At 43.8% G+C, this 20,837-nt stretch overlaps 1 protein-coding gene across 3 annotated transcripts in view; it reads left to right on the top strand.

Moving 5' to 3' along the window:
- Window positions 1-20,837, top strand: part of dnai7 (dynein axonemal intermediate chain 7) — a 112,161-nt gene continuing 91,324 nt past the window's right edge. For 2 of the 3 annotated variants that reach the window (XM_072241615.1, XM_072241618.1), the window contains exons 1-3: window positions 1-50; window positions 11,213-11,309; window positions 17,450-17,541. In XM_072241615.1, coding sequence (XP_072097716.1) covers window positions 48-50; window positions 11,213-11,309; window positions 17,450-17,541 — 192 coding nt within the window. In that variant the 5' untranslated portion in view covers window positions 1-47. Of the gene's footprint in view, window positions 51-8,655; window positions 8,693-11,212; window positions 11,310-17,449; window positions 17,542-20,837 lie in introns of those variants that run through there. The other variant, XM_072241617.1, reaches the window with a different exon arrangement.

The following is a 20,837-nucleotide window of genomic DNA, read 5'->3' as shown; positions in this document are numbered from 1 at the left end:
GCAACGGGGGGCCGACCGGGTAAACAAAGCCTGGCGGAGGTGGAAAGATGGTGAGTCTGTCCTGGGGGCAAGGGGGAAAAGAAAGAAAAAGGAGAGGAGGGAAAAGGGCTATCTAATATAGAGGGTTGGAGGAAGGAGAAGTGGGATAGCCGTTGGAGCAAAGATTTGGGATCAGGGATTACACTGAGCGGTACTGGGCAGGGAGCTGGAGTGATCAGAAAGGAGGGGCTGTCGCTCTGTTAATTCCACTTGCCGACTTTCACTGACGGTTTATTTCTCTGTACTGTACAGATTTGTCTCCACTTCCAAACAATTCGTAACTTGGAACTGGTTTATTATTGTCACATGTAGCAAGATAGAGTGAAAAGCTTGTCTGGTGTGCTGTTCAGGCAGATCAGATCATTTCACGGTGCATTAAGGTAGAACGAGGTAAAACAAGAACAGAATATAGAATAGAGTGTAACAGCTACGGAGAAAGTACAGTGCAGATAAGCAGTAAGGTGCAAGATCAAATCAAAGTAGATTGTCAGGTCAAGTATCCATCTCAACGCACTGAGTTCAATAGTTTTGTAACAGTGGTAGAAGCTGTCCTTCAGCCTGGTGATACGTGCTTTTACATCTTCTGTCCGCTGGGAGGAGGGAGAACGTTCAGGGTGGTTTGTGTTGTTGCAAAAAGTATCGACAGAGACCAAGGAGGGGAGTGTGTTTTTCCGGTGATGTGCTGAGCTGTATCCGTAACTCTGCAGTTTCTTGGAGTCATGTGCCGAGCAGTTGCCATACCTACCAGGCTGTTACGCATCCAGACAAGAAGCTTTCTACCGAACATAGAAAGACATTTTAAAAAGCATCTTTTTCCTGGGGTGGCAAGCTGAGTGGAGGAAGTTCTAAGGGATGTGCCAGAAGTAGTTATTTACATAGAGAGCGGTAAGCGCCTGGAATGCACTGCAAGAGGCTGTTACAATAAGAGACTTTACAACAGGCATAAGCAGGCAAGAAAAATTGAGAATTATGGGCTGTGTTGGAGGAAAGGGTTAGATTGATTGTTGATCAGGTTTATCTAGGGCACAATATTGTGATACTGTATCTTCTAGGTTTTACAATCTGGCCACACAGTCGTGCCACCTCCATCCACCCATTTACAGTAATCCTCCATTAACCCCATCATATTCTGTCACTCACCTTCACACTAGGGACTATGTAGTGGTAGATTGGGAATGTAACTAGGTCAATATGGCGATCCCTTGTGGTGCGCTGAAGGAGCAAGTAGATAATGCTAAGCCTTTGTAAGAGACTCGTCAGGCTGCACTTGGCACTTGGGGATATTGACAACAGTTTTGGGGCTCTATATCTCAGAAAGGATGTGTTGTCATTGGTGAGAGTCCAGAGGAGGTTCCCGAAGATGATTCTGGAAATGAAGGGGTTAACATATGCGAAGCGTTTGGCAGCTTTGGGCCTGTACTAACTGGAATTTAGAAGAATGACAGAGAGGGGGTGGGGGAGGATCTCATTGAAACCTACCAAACGTTGAAAGGACTAGATAGGGTGGATGTGGAGAGGATGTTTCCTATGGTGGGGGTATTCAGAACTCGAGGGCACAACCTCAAAATTGAGGGGGTGACCTTTTAGAACAGAGGTAAGGAGTTTTTTTTAGCCAGAGAGTAATGAGTATGTGGAATGCTCTGCCACAGACTGCAGTGGAGGCCAAGTCCACGGGTATATTTAAGGCAGAAGTTGATAATTCCCCAATCGGTCAGGGCATCACAGGATAGGGCAAGAAGGCAGGTGTATGGGGTTGAGTGGGATCCGGGATCAGGCATGGTGGAATAGCGGAGCAGGCTCGATGGGCTGAATGGCCTAATTCTTCTCCTATGTCTTACAGTCTAATGAGTGTATAGGAGCAGAGTAGGGGGCTGAGGACGCAATCTAATGGAGCACCAGTGTTGAGAATAATCTTGGTGGAAGTGTTGCTGCCTGTCCTTACCTATTGTGGTCTGTTGGTCAGAAAAGCAAGGATCCAGTTGCAGAGGGAAGTGTTGACTCCCAGGGTACATAGTTTAGTGATGAGTTTGCTTGCCATTATAGTATTGAAGATGGCGCTGTGGTTAATATTGGCCCAGTACATCATGGGTAAAACCCTCCCAACTATGGAGCACATGTACATGAAATGTTGCTGTAAAAAGCAGCACTCATCATCATGTGTGTTGCTTGAATTTCCAGCATCTGCAGAATTCCTCGTGTTTGCGTTTTTAAACTCATCATCAAAGATCCTCAGCACCCAGACCAATGCTCTTTTCTTGCTGCTGCCATCAGGTAAAAGGTACAGGTGCCTCAGGACTCACACCACCAGACTCCCAGTCCCTCAACCATCAGACTCTTTAATAAAAGGGGATAGCTACATTCATTTAAGGACTCTGTTATATTGTTATTTCATGCTTGTTATTTATTGCTATTTATTTATATCTGCATTTGCACAGTTTGTTTACAGTTACTGTTCTATAGATTTGCTAAGTAGGCAGAAAAAGAATTTCAGGGTTGTATCTGTATGTGGTATCACATATGTAATCTGATAATAAATGTTACTTTGACTTCTGAACTTTGGTATTTACTGCACATCTGAGGAGAGTGATAAAGAAGATACACATAAAGCAAATCATGGCAATTGAGCAAATAACTCTAGATAATATATAGATAATGCAATTAGCCCTCAGAAAAGTTGACAGTCTATATAAAGTTCAACCTTGGATTTTCACCATCATCCTTTGCTGCTGAGGTTGCAGGATCAGCAACTCAATCCCCATGTAACAACAATTTTTTTAGATTATGAGGACCCGCAGTCCTCTTTTATTGTCATTTAGTGATGCATGCATTAAGAAATGATACAAACACAAAATAATCTGCAGATGCTGGGGTCAAAGCAACACTCACAACACGCTGGAGGAACTCAGCAGGTCGGGCAGCATCCGTGGAAAAGATCGGTCGACGTTTCGGGCCGGAACCCTTCGTCAGGACAGTAGAGGGAAGGGGCAGAGGCCCTATAAAGAAGGTGGGGGGAGGGTGAGAAGGAGAAGGCTGGTAGGTTCCAGGTGAAAAACCAGTAAGGGGAAAGATAAAGGGGTGGGGGAAGGGAAGCAGGGAGGTGATAGGCAGGAAAGGTGAAGAAGGAATAGGGGAAAACACAATTGGTAGTAGAGGGAGGCGGAACCAAGAGGGATGTGGTAAGCAGCTGGGGGGGGGGCAGAGAGGGGGAGGGAGGGGGAGGGAATTACTGGAAGTTGGAGAATTCTATGTTCATACCAAGGGGCAGGAGACTACCTAGACGGTATATGAGGTGTTGCTCCTCCAACCTGAGTTTAGCCTCATCATGGCAGTAGAGGAGGCCATGTATGGACATATCTGAATGGGAGTGGGAAGCAGAGTTGAAGTGGGTGGCTACTGGGAGATTCTGTCTGTTTTGGCGGACGGAGCGGAGGTGCTCGATGAAGTGGTCCCCCAATCTGCGTTGGGTTTCACCGATGTAGAGGAGGCCACACCAGGAGCACCGGATGCAATAGATGACCCCAACACTCCTCTGGTTGGCGGAACTGGTTCTCACACTCAATAACTTCTCTTTTGGCTCTTCCCACTTTCTTCAGATTAAGGGTGTAGCTATGGGAACTCGCATGGGCCCCAGCTATGCCTGCCTCTTCATTGGTTATGTGGAACAGTCTGTGCTCCAAACCTATTCTGGTACTGCTCCCCAACTTTTCCTTCAGTACATTGACGACTACATTGGTGCTGCTTCCTGCACCCATGCTGAGCTCGTCAATTTCATCAACTTTACTTCAAACTTCCACCCAGCCCTCAAATTCACTTGGTCTATCTCGGACACTTCTCTCCCCTTTCTCGATCTCTCGGTCTCCATCTCTGGAGACAGACTGTCCACTGACATCTTCTACAAGCCCACTGACTCTCATAACTACCCCGACTATACCTCTTCCCACCCCGCCACATGCAAAAATGCCATTCCCTATTCCCAGTTCCTCCGTCTCTGCCGCATCTGCTCCAGGGATGAGGTTTTCTGTTCCAGGATATCTCAAATGTCCTCTTTCTTTGAGGATCGTGGTTTCCCTTCTGCCGTCATCAATGCTGCCCTCACCCGCATTTCCTCCATTTCCCGCACTTTGGCTCTCACCCCATCCTCCTGCCACCACAACAAGGACAGAGTTCCCTTTGTCCTTACCTACCACCCCACCAGCTTCCGGATCCAGCACATTATCCTCTGCAACTTGCGCCACCTTCAACAGAACCCCACCACCAAGCACATCTTTCCCTCTCCATCCCTCTCCGCCTTCTGCAGGGATCAGTCCCTCTGCGACTCCCTGGTCCACACGTCCCTCCCCACGGATCTCCCACCTGGCACTTATCCCTGTAAGCACAAGTGCTACACCTGTCCCTACACATCCTCTCTTGCCACCATTCAGGGCCCCAAACAGTACTTCCAAGTGAGGCAACACTTCACGTGAGTCTGTTGGGGTCATCTATTACATCCAGTGCTCCCGGTGCGGCCTCCTCTACATCGGTGAAACCCGACACAGATTGGAGGACCGCTTCGTCGAGCACCTCCACTCCGTCCGCCAAAACAGACAGGATCTCCCAGTAGCCACCCACTTCAACTCTGCTTCCCACTCCATTCAGATATGTCCATACATGGCCTCCTCTACTGGCATGATGACGCTAAACTCAGGTTGGAGGAGCAACACCTCATACCGTCTATGTAGTCTCCACCCCCTTGGTATGAACATAGAATTCTCCAACTTCCGGTAATTCCCTCCCCCTCCCTTCCTCTATCCCTATTTCACTCTGCCCCCTCCCCCAGCTGCCTATCACCTCCCTCATAGTTCTGCCTCCTTCAACTACCCATTGTGTTTTCCCCTATTCCTTCTTCACCTTTCCTGCCTATCCCCTCCCTGTTCCCCTCCCCCACCCCTTTATCTTTCCCCTTACTGGTTTTTCACCTGGAACCTACCAGCCTTCTCCTTCCCACCCTCCCCCGACTTTCTTTATAGGGCCTCTGCCCCTTCCCTCTACTGTCCTACTGGACAGAGGCAGGTTAAGAGCAGAGGTTTGAGAAACAGGAGATACAAGTGCAGGCATCGTCAACCACAACAGAATAGAAGCTATGCTTTCTGAAAGAGGGAGACATTTCAGAGCATGAGGACTATAAATGTTAAGTGTTTCCAGTAAGAAGGTGACACACTCAAATGCAGTAGCCACTCTGGATCCATTCAAAGTTATATTTTTTCATCATGTATGTCTTTTTTACAATTACAAATTATTGCTGGATACTAAGAACATCAAGTAGTGCAGGACTATCCCATTAGCAAGTTCCTTGATAGCGATGGAGTTTGTGTACCGTTGCTGTATTGTCACCTGGACTTGTTGAGTACTGTTAGATAGTGTGCAGTGTGAGTGTTTTTTACAGTGATCAGAAGACCCTGTTGGACACACTACAAATCTGGTTCACAGATGAGACCAACAGTGTGGGACAATGTTGCTTCGGTTGTGGTGAGGATTACGCTGAGGTGATGTAGGAGAGTCTCTGTACTTGGGTTGGGGACAGGCTTCTCCCATCAGTGGTGCCCTTCATGTTCACTTGGTGCTGCCATCTGGTGTTCGCTTGGTGGAAGAACAAGCTGGACCAGGCCAACTTACCAACAATTCTACACTCATGCCACTCAATATGTTCTGTTGAGCTATGTGCTACGTGTAGTGTAGCGGCAAAACTGATCCAAAATCAAAAAAAACAATTGTCACCTGCCTGTGAACGTATGGACTTATTATACGTGTGACACGCCCACAGCTCCAGAAGTCAAACCCTTTATTTATTCCAGCATCTGCAGAATTCCTGTTGTTTGCTTTTATTTGATCCTTCATTGGCAATTATCAAACATACAATTAAGCATTATTGAGCATTATCTCAGCGATCATCAAAGATATCATCTCCTCCTGTCCCGAGCTACAAATTGCCATGAAATAAGCATGAATATGTAATTTATTTCCTTTACTTTTGCTACGCCCCCCCCCCACTAATGTGGCTACTTACCATAATAATACACATCAAAGTTGCTGGTGAATGCAGCAGGCCAGGCAGCATCTCTAGGAAGAGGTACAGTCGAAGTTTCAGGCTGAGACCCTTCATCAGGACTAACTGAAGGAAGAGTTAGTAAGAGATTTGGAAGTGGGAGGGGGAGGGGGAGATCCAAAATGATAGGAGAAGACAGGAGGGGGAGGGATGGAGCCAAGAGCTGGACAGGTGATTGGCAAAGGGGATATGAGAGGATCATGGGACAGGAGGCCTGGGGAGAAAGACAAGCGGGGGTGGGGAAACCCAGAGGATGGGCAAGGGGTATAGTCAGAGGGACAGAAGGAGAAAAAGTAGAGTGAGAGAAAGAATGTGTGTACAAAAATAAATAACGGATGGGGTACGAGGGGGAGGTGGGGCATTAGCGGAAGTTAGAGAAGTCAATGTTCATGCCATTAGGTTGGAGGCTACCCAGACGGAATAGAAGGTGTTGTTCCTCCAACCTGAGTGTGGCTTCATCTTTACAGTAGAAGAGGCCGTGGATAGACTATACCCCTTGCCCATCCTCTGGGTTCCCCTCCCCCTTGTCTTTCTCCCCGGGCCTCCTGTCCCATGATCCTCTCATATCCCCTTTGCCAATCACCTGTCCAGCTCTTGGCTCCATCCCTCCCCCTCCTGTCTTGTCCCATCATTTTGGATCTCCCCCTCCCCCTCCCACTTCCAAATCTCTTACTCACTCTTCCTTCAGTTAGTCCTGACGAAGGGTCTCAGCCTGAAATGTCGACTGTACCTCTTCCTATAGATGCTGCCTGGCCTGCTGCGTTCACCAGCAACTTTGATATGTGTTGCTTGAATTTCCAGCTTCTGCAGAATTCCTGTTACTTACCATAATAAATGGGCAACACAGAGCACATGGCTCCTATATGGCTGTTGCTAATAAGTTTTGTACCTTGGCCCCAGAAAACCACTGTTTCATTTGGCTATATTCATGTATGGTTGAAAGATAGTTAAACTTGAACTTGATCTCACCATCATAAGCATGATAATGGGAAACAGTGAAAGAGCAGCTCTTGAGAAGATTGCAAAATGTCTAGGCAGAATATACGATGTTTGCATTGAGCCTCACTGTGGTAGTGAGGGATGCCACAGATCGTGGGGATAGGAGTGATGTGCAACAAAAATCTCAGTATTAACCCTGCAGACTGAGTACGGTGTGCTCTGTAAAGCAATCTCCAAACGGTATTTGGTCTCCCCAGTTAATAGGAGGCCACATTGCGAACGCCAAATTCAGTGCACCAGATTGGAAGAAGTGCAAGAGAATTAATAGTTCACCTGGTATAACTGTTTGGGTGGCTGGGTGGTTGGAAGAGAAGAGATGAATGGACAGGTATTGCATCTTCTTTGATTGCATGGGGAATGGTGTCTTCTCACCCTGCAAGCATATGCTTGCCCCTCCTCACATGCCCCAATGCCAATCAACTCCCCAATTACCCAACATCTCTCCAGCCTTCCATCATTCTTCCAATCCCCACCTCACTATCTGCTGAACAATCCCAATGTTGTTCAATAACCCAAATCATTTGCCCAATGAACTCTTCCCACCAAGCTTATATCTGATGTCACTTCCTGTCCCATCCCAAACAATCACCCTTTTTGACTGAGAGACTGTAGAGAGAGTACTTATTCTATTGTCCACAATGACTAGTGTCCTTCCCAATATTGATTTCTTAACCAACACCAGTAAAATAGTTTATATCAAGCAACATCTGAGGGAACAAAGGTATTTTTGATTATTTGAGTCAAAACCTTGCATATAGACTGAATCTTTCAATCCTAAAACATCAACAGTTGTGTCCCTACATTCCCACCGTTCCCAAAGATGTTGCTTGTCTTGCTGAGTTCCTTGAGCAGATTGCTTGTTGCTCCATATTCTAGCATCTGCAGTCTCCTGTGTCAACCAAGTTAAAATATTCATTTATGGGATTGTTGGTAGTCAGTAGAGTGCGCTACAGTGTTCTGACTTTAACAATGAAATGCAATGCAGCTCTGAAAAGTCATAGATTGTCACTAAGATGCATTATTATTGCAGCTCAGTGCAGCAGCTTATTGAAATTTTCAATAGCAAGTGAATATAATATTTTCTAGAACACTCTCATAGGGAGGAGTAGTGGAGAAATGATTTTATTTTAATGTATTTGCAATATTACACCATTTTGCTAATTTAGATTTCTATATTAGGCTTGCTTCAGACCGCCTTTGGTTTTTTATCACCACAAAGTTGCTTTAAGTGTATAAGTGATATTGAACCTAGAGAAATACCAAGCACAGACATGTAGTTTCAAGGTTCTGCACTTGGGGATACCTAACTTCTATCACTTCATCCAAATCAGACTATGAATGTGCCTGTATGAGCAACACACACTTTCAGCATCTGTAGAATCTCTGATGTTTATAATCTGGTTGTATGAATCTGCTTTCTTTATTGTTTTTGCTATTTAGACAATTTTAGAACCATAGAAACATTTTAATGTCTCATGATTCTTTATGAAATATCTTACTTATTCTATTTTGTTCTTTTTATGGTGGCAGGCACCAAAAGGAAAAAAGAATAAAAAGCCTGGAACCAGGGAGGTATAGTGTAGTATCATTGAAAGCGATCTTATAAATTTACTTATCTTTACTGCAGTTATTAGCATGTTTTAGGTTTTGCCAAATGAGAATGTATTTTATATATAAGTAACAGATAGTGTTGAAAAGAGAAGCTTGAAGATAAGTTGTTACTAGTTCTAGAGTTGTGTTATTGATATCTGGTGGAGGGAGGTTCTAACCATCCAAGTTCTATGGATTGGATCTAATGTAATTTGTTCTAAGAAAATCCTCTATTCTGCTTTAAATTATGTATTAATATAAATAATTAATATCGAGTGATTGCTACTTTTTATCTACTTTGAACAGATTAGCTTGCTGTGAATAATGCTTACTGGTAAGCCCAATTTGGAGAGACACATCAAGTTGGTGGCAATGTAGCTGTTGTGCTGCAACTTCAGAGGGGCATTTTTATTCTCCAGTTGCCTGCTTGTTCTTGAGGGAGACAGTGAAGGATTGTACTCAGGTTTATCTTAAAAGTAAAGACAACCGTTGGTCTTGCAAGACCATGGATCTGCACCTGGAAAGTCTTAACTCTCCAGGGCACAGGCCTGGGCAAGGTTGTATGGAAGACCAGCAGTTGCCCATGCTGCAAGTCTCCCCTCTCCACGACACCAATGTTGTCCAAGAGAAGGGCATTAGGACCCATACAGCTTGGCACCAGTGTCGTCGCAGAGCAATGTGTGATTAAGTGCCTTGCTCAAGGACACAACAGACGTTGCCTCGGCAGGTTTATCATAGTACGTACAGATATGTAAGATTCCATCGTACTTTTAGTAAGGATTCACCAAAACAATGTTTCTGACTCATAACTACCTCAACTATACCTCCTCCCACCCTGCCACATGCAAAAATGCCATTCCTTATTCTCAGTTCTTCCATCTCCACCGCATCTGCTCCCAGGATGAGACTTTCCATTCCAGGACATCTCAAATGTCCTCTTTCTTTAAGGACCGTGGCTTCCCTTCTGCCATCATCAATGATGCTCTCACCCGCATCTCCTCCATTTCCCACACTTCGGCCCTCACCCCATCCTCCCGCCACCACAACAGGGACAGAGTTCCCCTTGTCCTCACCTATCACTCCACCAGCCTCTGGATCCAGCACATAATTCTCCGCAACTTCCGCCACCTTCAACAGGATCCCACCACTAAGCACATCTTTCCCTCTCCACCCCTCTCCGCCTTCCACAGGGATCAGTCCCTCCGCGACTCACTGGTCCACACGTCCCTCCCCACGGATCTCCCACCTGGCACTTATCCCTGTAAGCGTAAGTGCTACACCTGTCCCTACACCTCCTCTCTTGCCACCATTCAGGGCCCCAAACAGTCCTTCCAGGTGAGGCAACACTTCACTTGTGAGTCTGTTGGGGTCATCTATTGCATCCGGTGCTCCTAGTGTGGCCTCCTCCACATCAGTGAAACCCGACGCAGATTGGGGGACCGCTTCGTCGAGCACCTCCGCTCCATCCGCCAAAACAGGCAGGATCTCCCGGTTGCCACCCACTTCAACTCTGCTTCACGTTCCTATTCAGATATGTCCATACATGGCCTCCTCTACTGCCGTGATGAGGCTAAACTCAGGTTGGAGGAGCAACATCTCATATACCGTCTGGGTAGTCTCCAGCCCCTTGGTATGAACATTGAATTCTCCAACTTCCGGTAATTCCCTCCCCCTCCCTTCCTCTATCCCTATTTCACTCTGCCCCCTCCCCCAGATGCCAATCACCTCCCTCATGGTTCTGCCTCCTTCTACTACCCATTGTGTTTTCCCCTATTCCTTCTTCACCTTTCCTGCCTATCACCTCCCTGCTTCCCCTCCCCCACCCCTTTATCTTTCCCCTTACTGGTTTTTCACCTGGAACCCACCAGCCTTCTCCTTCCCACCCTCCCCCCACCTTCTTTATAGGGTCTCTGCCCCTTCCCTCTTCAGTCCTGACGAAGGGTCTCGGCCCGAAAAGTTGGCTGATCATTTCCACGGTTGCTGCCCGACTTGCTGAGTTCCTCCAGCGTGTTGTGACTGCAGATTATTTTTTGTTTTTACCTCATTTTCCTCTGTAACCGATATTGTGTGAAACTATCCACTTCACATAAAGTGCAGACTAATGAGATTTTGGTTCCTTTAAATAATTTTATTTTTGCATCTTCAGCATTAGTAAAAGCTAGTTCTTTTGTGAATGATCATCGACTGTCATTTTGTAGAATATAGTGGCGGAAAAGTTTATTGATGACAAAGTTTGGCGCTGTAAAAGCAACACTAACTAACAGGAAAATCTCAACAATACTCAACAATTGCCATTGAAATGCACAACATTATTTTACCCATGGTTAATGTAACTTTCAACTTAGCACCCTATTTCTTTCTGTGTTGTAGATAAATTTTCTAGCTTTAAGGTTCTGAATGTCTATGCTGCATTACTATCTTGATGTTGCTCAACTTGTCACTTACTGATTTGGCTTTCATTTCTTAAAATGGACACAATATCTGGTATATTTTTACTTTAAGACTTCAGTCCGAAGTTCTGCTGCTTCAAAGAAGAAACGTAGCAAATCTGCAGAAAAACTTATGAAACAAGAAGAAGAAAAGAAGCATTTGGAAGAAGGTAAATACAATCATTGTTTTTAAGCCATTCTTAGGATTGGTGTCACTGGAAAGATAAACATTTATTGGCCATTTTTGTTTTCCCTTACTAAAGTTCATGAATCAGAATCAGGTTTAGTATCACTGGCATATGTTGTGAAATTTGTTAAATTTGCGTCAGCAGTACAATGCAATACATGATAAATATTGAAAAAATATATATATTTACATTGAATAGTTAGGTTAAAATAAGTAGTGCAAAAACAAATAAAATGAAAAAAGTCATGAGGTAGTGTTCGTTGGTTCAATGTTCATTTAAAAATCAGATAGCAGAGGGGAAGAAACTGTTCCTGAATTGATGAGTCTGTGCCTTCAGGCTTCTGTACTTCCTTCCTGAAGGTAACAATGAGAAGAGGGCACGTCCTGGGTGGTGGAGGTACTTAATGGTGGATGTTGCCTTCCTGAGGCACTGCTCCTTGAAGAAGTCTTGGATACCCAGACAGAACCCATGATGGAGTTGACTAATTTTACACCTTTATACAACTTACTTCAATCTTGTGCAGTAGCCTCCATCCCATATGGATACGTGTACAGTCAGAATGCTCTGCACAGTACATCTGTAAAAGTTTTTTGAGTGTTTTAGGTGACAAACCAAATCTCCTCAAACTCCTAATGAAATATAACCACTGTCTTCCCTTTTGTATAGCTGCATCAGTATGGTCCTCAGAGATATTGACACCCAGGGACTTGCAATTGCTCACTCTCTCCATTTCTGATCCCTCTATGCGGATTGGTTTGTGTTCCCTCATTCAACCCTTTCTGAAATACTCAATCAGCTCTTTGGTCTTTGTAATGTTGAATGCAAGGTCGTTGCTATGACACCACTCAAATAGTTAGTATATCTCGATCTTGTATGCCCTCTTGTCTCCATCTGAGATTTTGCCAACAATGGTTGTATCATCAGCAAATTTATAGGTGGCATTTGAGCTATGCCAAGCCACACAATATGGGGTGTAGAGAGAGTAGAGCAGTGGGTTAAGTACACATCCCTGTGGGGTGCCTGTGTTGATCATTGGCGAGGCGGAGATGTTATTCCAATTAGCACAGATTGTGTTATTCCGGTTAGGAAGTTGAGGATCCATTTACAGAGGGAGGTACAGAGGGCCAGGTTCTGTAGCTTTTCCATCAGGACTGTAGAGACGATGGTGTTAAAGGCTGAGCTATAGTCAATAAACTGTATCCTGACATTGGTGTTTGTATTGTCCGGGTGATCCATGGCTGTGTGGAGAGCCGTTGAGATCACATGTGTCGTAAACCTATTGTGGCGATAGGCAAATTGCAGAGAGCCCAGGTCCGTAAAGAGACAGGAGTTGATTCTAGCCATGACCAACCTGTCAAAGGATTTCAACACTGTAGACGTGAGTGCTACTGGATGATAGTTGCTGAGGCAGCTTACATTGCTCTTCTTGGGCACTGGTATAATTGTTGCCCTTCTGAAGCAGGTGGGAACTTCCAACCATAGCAGTGAGAGATAGAAAATGTCTCTGAATACCCCCGCCAGTTGGTTGGCACAAGTTTTCAGAGCCTTACCAGTACTCCATTGGGGCTTGCTGCCTTGCGAGGGTTCACCCTCTTGAAAGACAGCCTGACGTTGGCCTCTGAGACAGAGCTCACAGGGTTATTGGATGCTGCAGGGATCCGCATAGATCCTCAAAATGAGCATAAGAGGCATTCAGCTCATCTGGAAGTGACCCACTGTCACTCATGATGCTGGGACTTGCTTTGTAGGGAGCAAATGGTCTGCAAACCCTGCCAGAGTTGATGTGCGTCCAATGTTGCCTCTAACCTCTCTTGGAATTGTTTCTTAGCTCTTGAGGTAGCTCTCTCCAAGTCATACCTGGTTTTCTTGTACAGACGTGGGTCACCAGACTGAAATGCCACAGATCTACCCTTAGCAGACTACGAACCTCCTGGTTCATCCACGGCTTTTGGTTTGGGAGTGTATGTACAGTAAGTTTTCCTGGACACACACTCATCCACATATGTTTTAATGAAGTCGGTGACAACTGTAGCATCTCATCCAGATTCAAAGATGAATCCCTGAGTACAGTCTAGTCCACCAATTCAAAGCAATTCTGTAAGCGCTCCTGTGCCTCCCTTATCTATACATTCTTGGTCCTCACTACTGGTGCTGCAGTCTCTAGTCTCTGCCTATACTCAGGGAGTAGAAGTACAGCCAGGTGATCAGATTTTCCAAAGTAAATGAGTGAATTAATTGGATTTTTCATAGAAATCTAACAGCACATAATTATTATTACTGCCACCAATCTTTTATTTTAAGGTACTTAGAATTAATTTTCAGATCTTTATTATAATATTGTGGACAATGCAGAAAAGTCTGGGCACACTTGCACTTGGTCCAGAGTTTCCTGAGTTCTTGGGCATTCAAATGCTGACAAACACCCAGAAGATTTAGAAAAAAAAGCTTTAAAAATCTAAATATGTAACTACAGTGGTAAGTGTTCCTATCAGCCTCTCTAAATTCATATCAATTACAATGTAGCTCTCTTCAGCTCAGGATACCCGCATCACATAGCAGGGGGTTCAGTGAATCACTATCGTACCAGCACAAAGTTTGGGAAGATGTGTGGACATGTTTTTTTTAGAAATATTATTTCAATATTGAAAGTGGAAAATTAGTGTATTTTCTGGTGCCATTTATAAACCTGAGGTGAAAGTTGATGAGAGGACACAAGGAGAGTAAATATTTTTTGTGTGGGTGTTATCCACTTTAATTGGTTTAGTGGTGGTATAATTAAATAATCCACCAATAGTTCTAACATGTGGTTTGAGAGTGAACAATGTAAAACCTGACTGATCCCAGTGAACCAGCCATCTCTTGATTGCTGGTTGAAAAATAAGCTGCTAAGTAACTAATATCTTTTGCAAGTAAGATGGATTGGATTGGTTTATTATGTCACAGTGAGAAGCTATTTTTTTGCATGCCACCGTGACAGATTATAAGACCATAAGACATAGGAGCAGAATTCAGCCCATCGGGTCCAGTCCACCATTTCATCATGGCAGATCCCAGATGCCACTCAACCCTGTACATCTGCCTTCTCGCCCTATGCTTTGATGCCATAAGACCATAAGATATAGGAGCAGATGTAGGCCATTTGGCCCATTGAGTCTGTTCCGCCATTCAATCCTCCAGTCATCCCCACTCCCCTGCCTCTCCCCATACCCTTTGGTGCCCTGCCTAATGCACCCTATGACTTGGCCTCCACAGCCGCTCGTGGCAACAAATTCCACAGATTTACCATTGTCTGACTAAAGTAATTTCTCCACATCACTGTTCTAAACCAATCCTGAAGTCATGCCCTCTTGTCCTAGACTTCGTTACCATGGGAAATAACTTTGCCATATCTAACCTGTTCAGGCCTTTTAACAGTTGGAATGTTTCTATGAGATCCCCCTGGGGAGTACAGCTCAAGAGCTGCCAGATGTTCCTCATAGGGTAACCCTTTCCTGACCGACCAGGAAACAATCAACTTCCATCTTAACTATACCCATGGATGTGGCGTCCACCACAGTCTGTGCAGAGCAGTCCACAATTTCACTACTCTCTGGCGAAAAAATTTTCTCCTTAACTTTGTTCCTAAAATTTTCTCCTCAATTTTGAGGCTGTGCCCTCTAGATCTAGATACCCCCACCATAGGAAACATCCTCTCCGTATCCATCCTATCTAGTCCTTTCAATCTTCGGTAGGTTTCAATGAGATCCCCACGTATTCTTCTAAATTCCAGTGAGCACAGGCTCAAAGCTGCTAAACGATCCTCTTGTGTTAACCCCTTCATTCCCAGAATCATCCTCGTGAACCTGCTCTAGACTCTCATCAATGTCAATGCATCCTTTCTGAGATAAGAGGCCGAAAACTATTGACGGTACTCCAGGTTCGACCTGACTAATGTCTAACAAAGGCTCAGCATTATCTCCTGCTTATATTCTGTTCCCCTTGAAATAAATGGCAGCATTGCATTTGCCTTTTTTACCACAAACTCAACCTGTGAATTAACTTTCTGGGAGTCTTGCATGAGGACTCCAAAATACCTTTGCACCTCTATACGAGGAGTTCTACAAATGCTGGGAATTCAAGCAACACACATCAAAATTGCTGGTGAACGCAGCATCTCTAGGAAGAGGTACAGTCGACGTTTCGGGCCGAGACCCTTGTCCTGACGAAGGGTCTCAGCCCAAAACATCGACTGTACCTCTTCCTAGAGATGCTGCCTGGCCTGCTGCACTTGTACCTCTAAGTTTGAGTTTTGTCTCCATTTAGATAATAGTCTGCACTATTTTTCCTTTTACTAAAATGCATTATCATACATATCCCAACACTGTATTCCATCTGCCACTTTTTTGCCCATTGTTCCAACTTGTCTAAGTCCTGCTGCAATTGCATTGCTTCCTCAGAACTACCAACCCCTCCAGTTATCTTCATATCATCCGCAAACTTTGCCATAAAGCCATCTATTCCATTATCCAAATCATTGACAAATACAGTAATAAAGTAATGTCAAAAGTAGAGGTCCCAATGCTGAGCAACACTACTAGTCACTGGCAGCCAACTAGCAAAGCCTCCTTTATTCCCACTGGCTGCCTCTTGCCTGTCAGCCAGTCTGCTATCCATGCCAGTATATTTCCTGAAACACCAAAGGATTTTATCTTCTTAAGCAGCTTCATATTAGGCACCTTATCAAGTGCCCTCTGAAAACCTAAGTAAATAACATCTTCTATCTCTCCTTTGTCCGCCCTGCTTGTTACTCCTGGAAGAATTCTAACAGATCTGTCAGACAAGATTTCCTTTTACAGAAACCATGCTGACTTTGACATATTTTATCATTAGTTTCCTAGTACCCCAGAACCTCATCCTTATCACGGCCCTTGCAACACTTTAACAGATAAAGTGTTGCAAGGGCCGTGATAAGGTAGATTGGGAGATCAAAAGTTTATCTTCTAACGTATGAGAGATTTTTGAGTCTGATGGTAGGTGCTGTCAAGCTTGCACATCTGCTGAATGGGAGAGCAGAGGAGAGAGAATGACTGAGATGGGAGGGTTCCTTGATTATTGGCTACATTTCTGAGGCAGCAGGAAGTGTGGACGAACTCAATGGAGGGGAGGCTACTCTGTGAGTAATTAATGTCACTCTGGGTTTTAATGTTGAACTTGGTATTGTATTCAGATCCAGACAGAATACAATCAACCTTTTATTCCGTAGAAATGAGTGGAGTATGATAGTAGGTAAGAAAGATTTGCACTTCCATAGCATCCCTCAGACCTCAGTATGACTTAAGCATTTTGTAACTAATGAAGTATTTTTAAACCCAATATTATATGAAAGACAAATTGTCCATGGCGAGGTTGTATACGAGATGATGTGACTTTAACTACATAATCATTTTTGACTTTTATATTTAGGATATCTCCGCTGCTCTTCTTTAAAACAATCCTTTATTGTGCACTAGGGCTTGTAGACAGAATCTCAGTGAACATCCCAATCAAAAGGCAAGACATTCGTATTGTAGACCATTTTCTGTACTACAATAGATTGGACATAAAACTGCACACATAAGACCATAAAATGGAACCAAGTTGCTGCTAGCTGTCTGTAAAAGTGTTGCTTCTCTCAGACATCATCTTGCATAATGTCCTATTCTTTGCACCTGTGCATATGACAATAGATTTTACTTTGAAATAGGAACAGGAGTAGGCTATCAAGCTTGTTCTAGATTTCAACTTGATTATTGCTGAAATGGCCAAGACTTCTACTCCACTTCGGTGCCAGTTCCCCATAGCCTTGTATTCCCTGATCTTTCTAAAAAGCATCTATCTCTTTGTAAAATGCTGCCATTGATCTAGCCTCCACAACTCTCTACAGTCTACACAGTGCTTTGCAGTATTACCGTATTTCCTCATGGACTGTGTGGAAATGTTAGTAACATTCGTACTTAACACTATAAATTGGAACAATGAAATTACATGGAGATAAGGTAAGGATGATTTTTACTAGTTTTGGGTCCTTAATATTGTCCAGTAAACTGGTTCTAGCCATTTTGTATTACCTGCAAAGACGAATAAAAGCATTTTATATTTAACAGAAGAATTACGATTGGCAGCTGAACAATTGGAACGAGAAATTCTTGAACAAAAGAGACTTGAGGAGGAAGAGAGAGCAAGAATAGCAGCAGAGGTTTGTATTACTTTACTGAGAGTGCTCAACATTGAGAACAACAAAAGAAATGAAGGGATTGGAAAAGAAAATGGGGGTGTGAGTACAATTAAGGAATGTTCACAAAATGGATTGATCAGTTGTTTTCTCCCCTTTTCTACTACGTCCTAGGGCAATATGCCATTTAAAAATTTCCATTACTATTGCTCCTCATTTTTGAAAGGAAGCAAATGGTCAAAGCATATGTATGTAAGGGGTTTCTTCTTTTATGTTACTGTGTAGGCTAACTAAAATGGCTGCTTTGTTATGTTAACTGCTGAGAAAGTTCTCTCGCTAGCAGCTTGTTTGGGTTATATTATTGATAAGAGAGCAAATGAACCAATTGGGATAGATGTTATTCTTTCTAGTGTGTCTGTAAGTTATTGTGATGTGCGGGTTTTTGGGCAGAAGGCGCGATGGAGGGAGAGAAAATGGACAAAGTGCTTTGAGCTGGCTAACGGGTATCGGACCCTGAGCAGGAGTCCGAGGTCCAGGGTCTTCAGCGAGGAGAGGGGACGGAGGCAGACTCGTGTGGTTGGTCCCAGGCGGCAGGTCGAGGTGGTCAGAGGGGATTGAATGGTGAAGAGAGGATCGTTACTAGAGCTCCAACTGTTTGTGCACGAAGAGATTGAACTTTGATAAGTGTGGCGCCTTTTATTTTCCTTTGATATTTTATCTCTATTAATTATATAGTTCCAGTAATAGCTATAAATGGTAATTCATTTAATCGTATCTGGTGTATTGTCTGTTATTTGGAGGGGTGGGTACATCACACAGCATCCACACAAACTTAATTACCCAGTCTGGCAGGGCTGAGGGCTGTTTCCCTAGATGACAGCGAGTGGAGCGAACCTGAGGCTTGCCAGGGGGGCTACAAGTAGTAAAGTTTATTTTTTAAAAGTCGTGAAATACATATTTGCAATAAAATTATCAGTTTAAATCTTTAACAGTAGCAGAATGTTTTTCCAAGGAATCTATAAAATTGTGATACACCATGCAGATTAAATATAGAGAGGATATTCCTGATGGCTTGGACATCCAGAAATAGAAATGTCACCCTGGAGAGCAAGTCCACGGAGCAATGAATCTGAAATTCTCTACCACTGAAGGCAGTGGAAATCAAGTTAATAAGTTAGATTAAAAAAAACAGATTTACAGTCGGCTCTCCTTATCCGTGAGTTCCGCATGCGCGAATTCAACCAACTGCGAATCGAGAAAACCCGGAAGCGCTCTTCCAGCACTTGTTGTTCAAACATATACTGACTTTCTTGTAATTATTCCCTAAACAATGCAGTATAACAGCTATCTGATTGGGGTACTCAGAGGCTCATGATAAAGTAGGCCAAAGACAGCATGGTTTAAGGGGAAATATTGCCTGACAAATCTGTTTGAATGCTTTGTGGAAACAAGGGGTAAGATAGTTAAAGTGAACGTTGATTAGTTAGAGTTTCAGAAGGTCTTTGACAAGGTTCCTGCACTTGAGGCTGCTTAACAAGACAAGAGACTGTGATATTGCAGGAAAAATACTAGCACGGATAGAAGATTGGCTGACTGACAGGAGGCAAAGGATGAGAAAAACGGGGGGCTATTCTGGTTGGCTGCCAGTGACCAGAGGCGTTCCACAGAGGTCGATATTGGGACTGCTTCTTTTCACATTATATCTCAGCGATTTGGATGACATAATTGATGGCTTTGTGGCCAGCTTTGTGGACTATACGAGGGGTGATTGATAAGTTTGTGGCCTAGGTAGAAGAAGTCAATTTTAGAAAACCTAGCACATTTATTTTTCCTACATTTACACACTTAGTCCAGCGGTCGTGGAGCATACCGATCCCTTTGTAGAAGTCGGCGTCCTGGACCTCCAGAAAGTGGTCCACAGCTGGGGTGATTGATAAGTTCATGGCCTAAAGTAGAAGGAGATGTTATTAATTTCATACTTTCTGCATTTTCACTCAAAGAGTTGAACTGCAGGTGCATGTAACGAGAGCTATATAACTTATCTCCTTTTACCTTAGGCCACGAACTTATCGATCACCCCTGCTATGGACCACCTGGAGGTCCAAGGCGCTCTCGTTACATGCACGTGCAGGTCAACTCTTTGAGTGATAATGCAGAAAGTTTGAAATTAATAACTCATCTCCTTCTACCTTAGGCCATGAACTTATCAATCACCCCTGCTGTGGACCACTTCTACAAAGAAGGGATCCGTATGCTCCACGACCGCTGGACTAAGTGTGTACATGTAGGAGGGGACTATGTTGAAAAATAGGTGTGCTAGGTTTTCCAAAATTGACTCCTTCTACCTTAGGCCACAAACTTATCAATCATCCCTCATATGAAGCTAGGCGGAGGGGAAGGTAGTGATGAGGAAGTAGAGAGTCTGCAAAAGGACCTAGGCAGATTGGGAGAGTGGGCAAAGAAGTGGAGGGAAGTGTATGGTCATGCATTTTGGTAGAAAGAAGAAAAGTGTATACTATTTTCTAAATGAGGAAAAAAATTCAAAAATCAGAGGTACAAAGGGACTTGGGAGTCCTTTGTAGGATTCCTAAAGGTTAACTTGCAGGTGGAGGTGGTGGTAAGAAAAGCAAGTGCAACGTTAGCATTGCAGTCTTTGTTTTATATTTGCTCTTCACACATATGTGCTGTTGCAGATGTTCAGCATGTTAGATTTTCATTAGCGACAATCTTGACAAACTCATCAATGAATTTCTCAGCTGCTTCATGATCTGCAGCAGCACAAATCCTTAAAAAATTATTGCTGTGCCTTTTCTTAAGTTACTCTACCCAGCCTACTGAATATTCACAATTACCTTCAATATTCAGTTCTTCGTGACGGATCATGGTTTGTTCAGCATCTGCAGATTTCCTCGTGTTTGTTTCACAATCAGCGTACCATTAATCAACATGTATTCACTCTGATGCTGACGAATCCCCTTTTCAAGACTTGATCCAGACCTTTATTTCTGCTTCATGAAGTGTTTTTCATTAACTTCTTTTCATCACATATGTGAGGTCACTTCTCAGAACTGTCTGTGACGCACAGAGACCTGCATCTCTCCTGGGAAGCTTCCCAGTGTCTCGTAAAATTTTCCACTTGTGACGTCATGTTAGTGCTCAAAAATGTTTTGATTTTTGGAGGTTTCAGCTCCTGAACCAACATGGATAACTTCAACCTTCACCATTCTGAACAGATTTTATTATCTACAGACTCACTTTCAAGGACTCTTTACAACTCATGCTTTCAGTATTATAGAGTCTTAGAAAAATACAGTACAGAA

This window comes from Mobula birostris, chromosome 23, assembly GCF_030028105.1.
Source record: "Mobula birostris isolate sMobBir1 chromosome 23, sMobBir1.hap1, whole genome shotgun sequence".
NCBI classification, from domain to species: domain Eukaryota; kingdom Metazoa; phylum Chordata; class Chondrichthyes; order Myliobatiformes; family Myliobatidae; genus Mobula; species Mobula birostris.
This window is presented reverse-complemented; position numbering and strand designations above follow the sequence as displayed.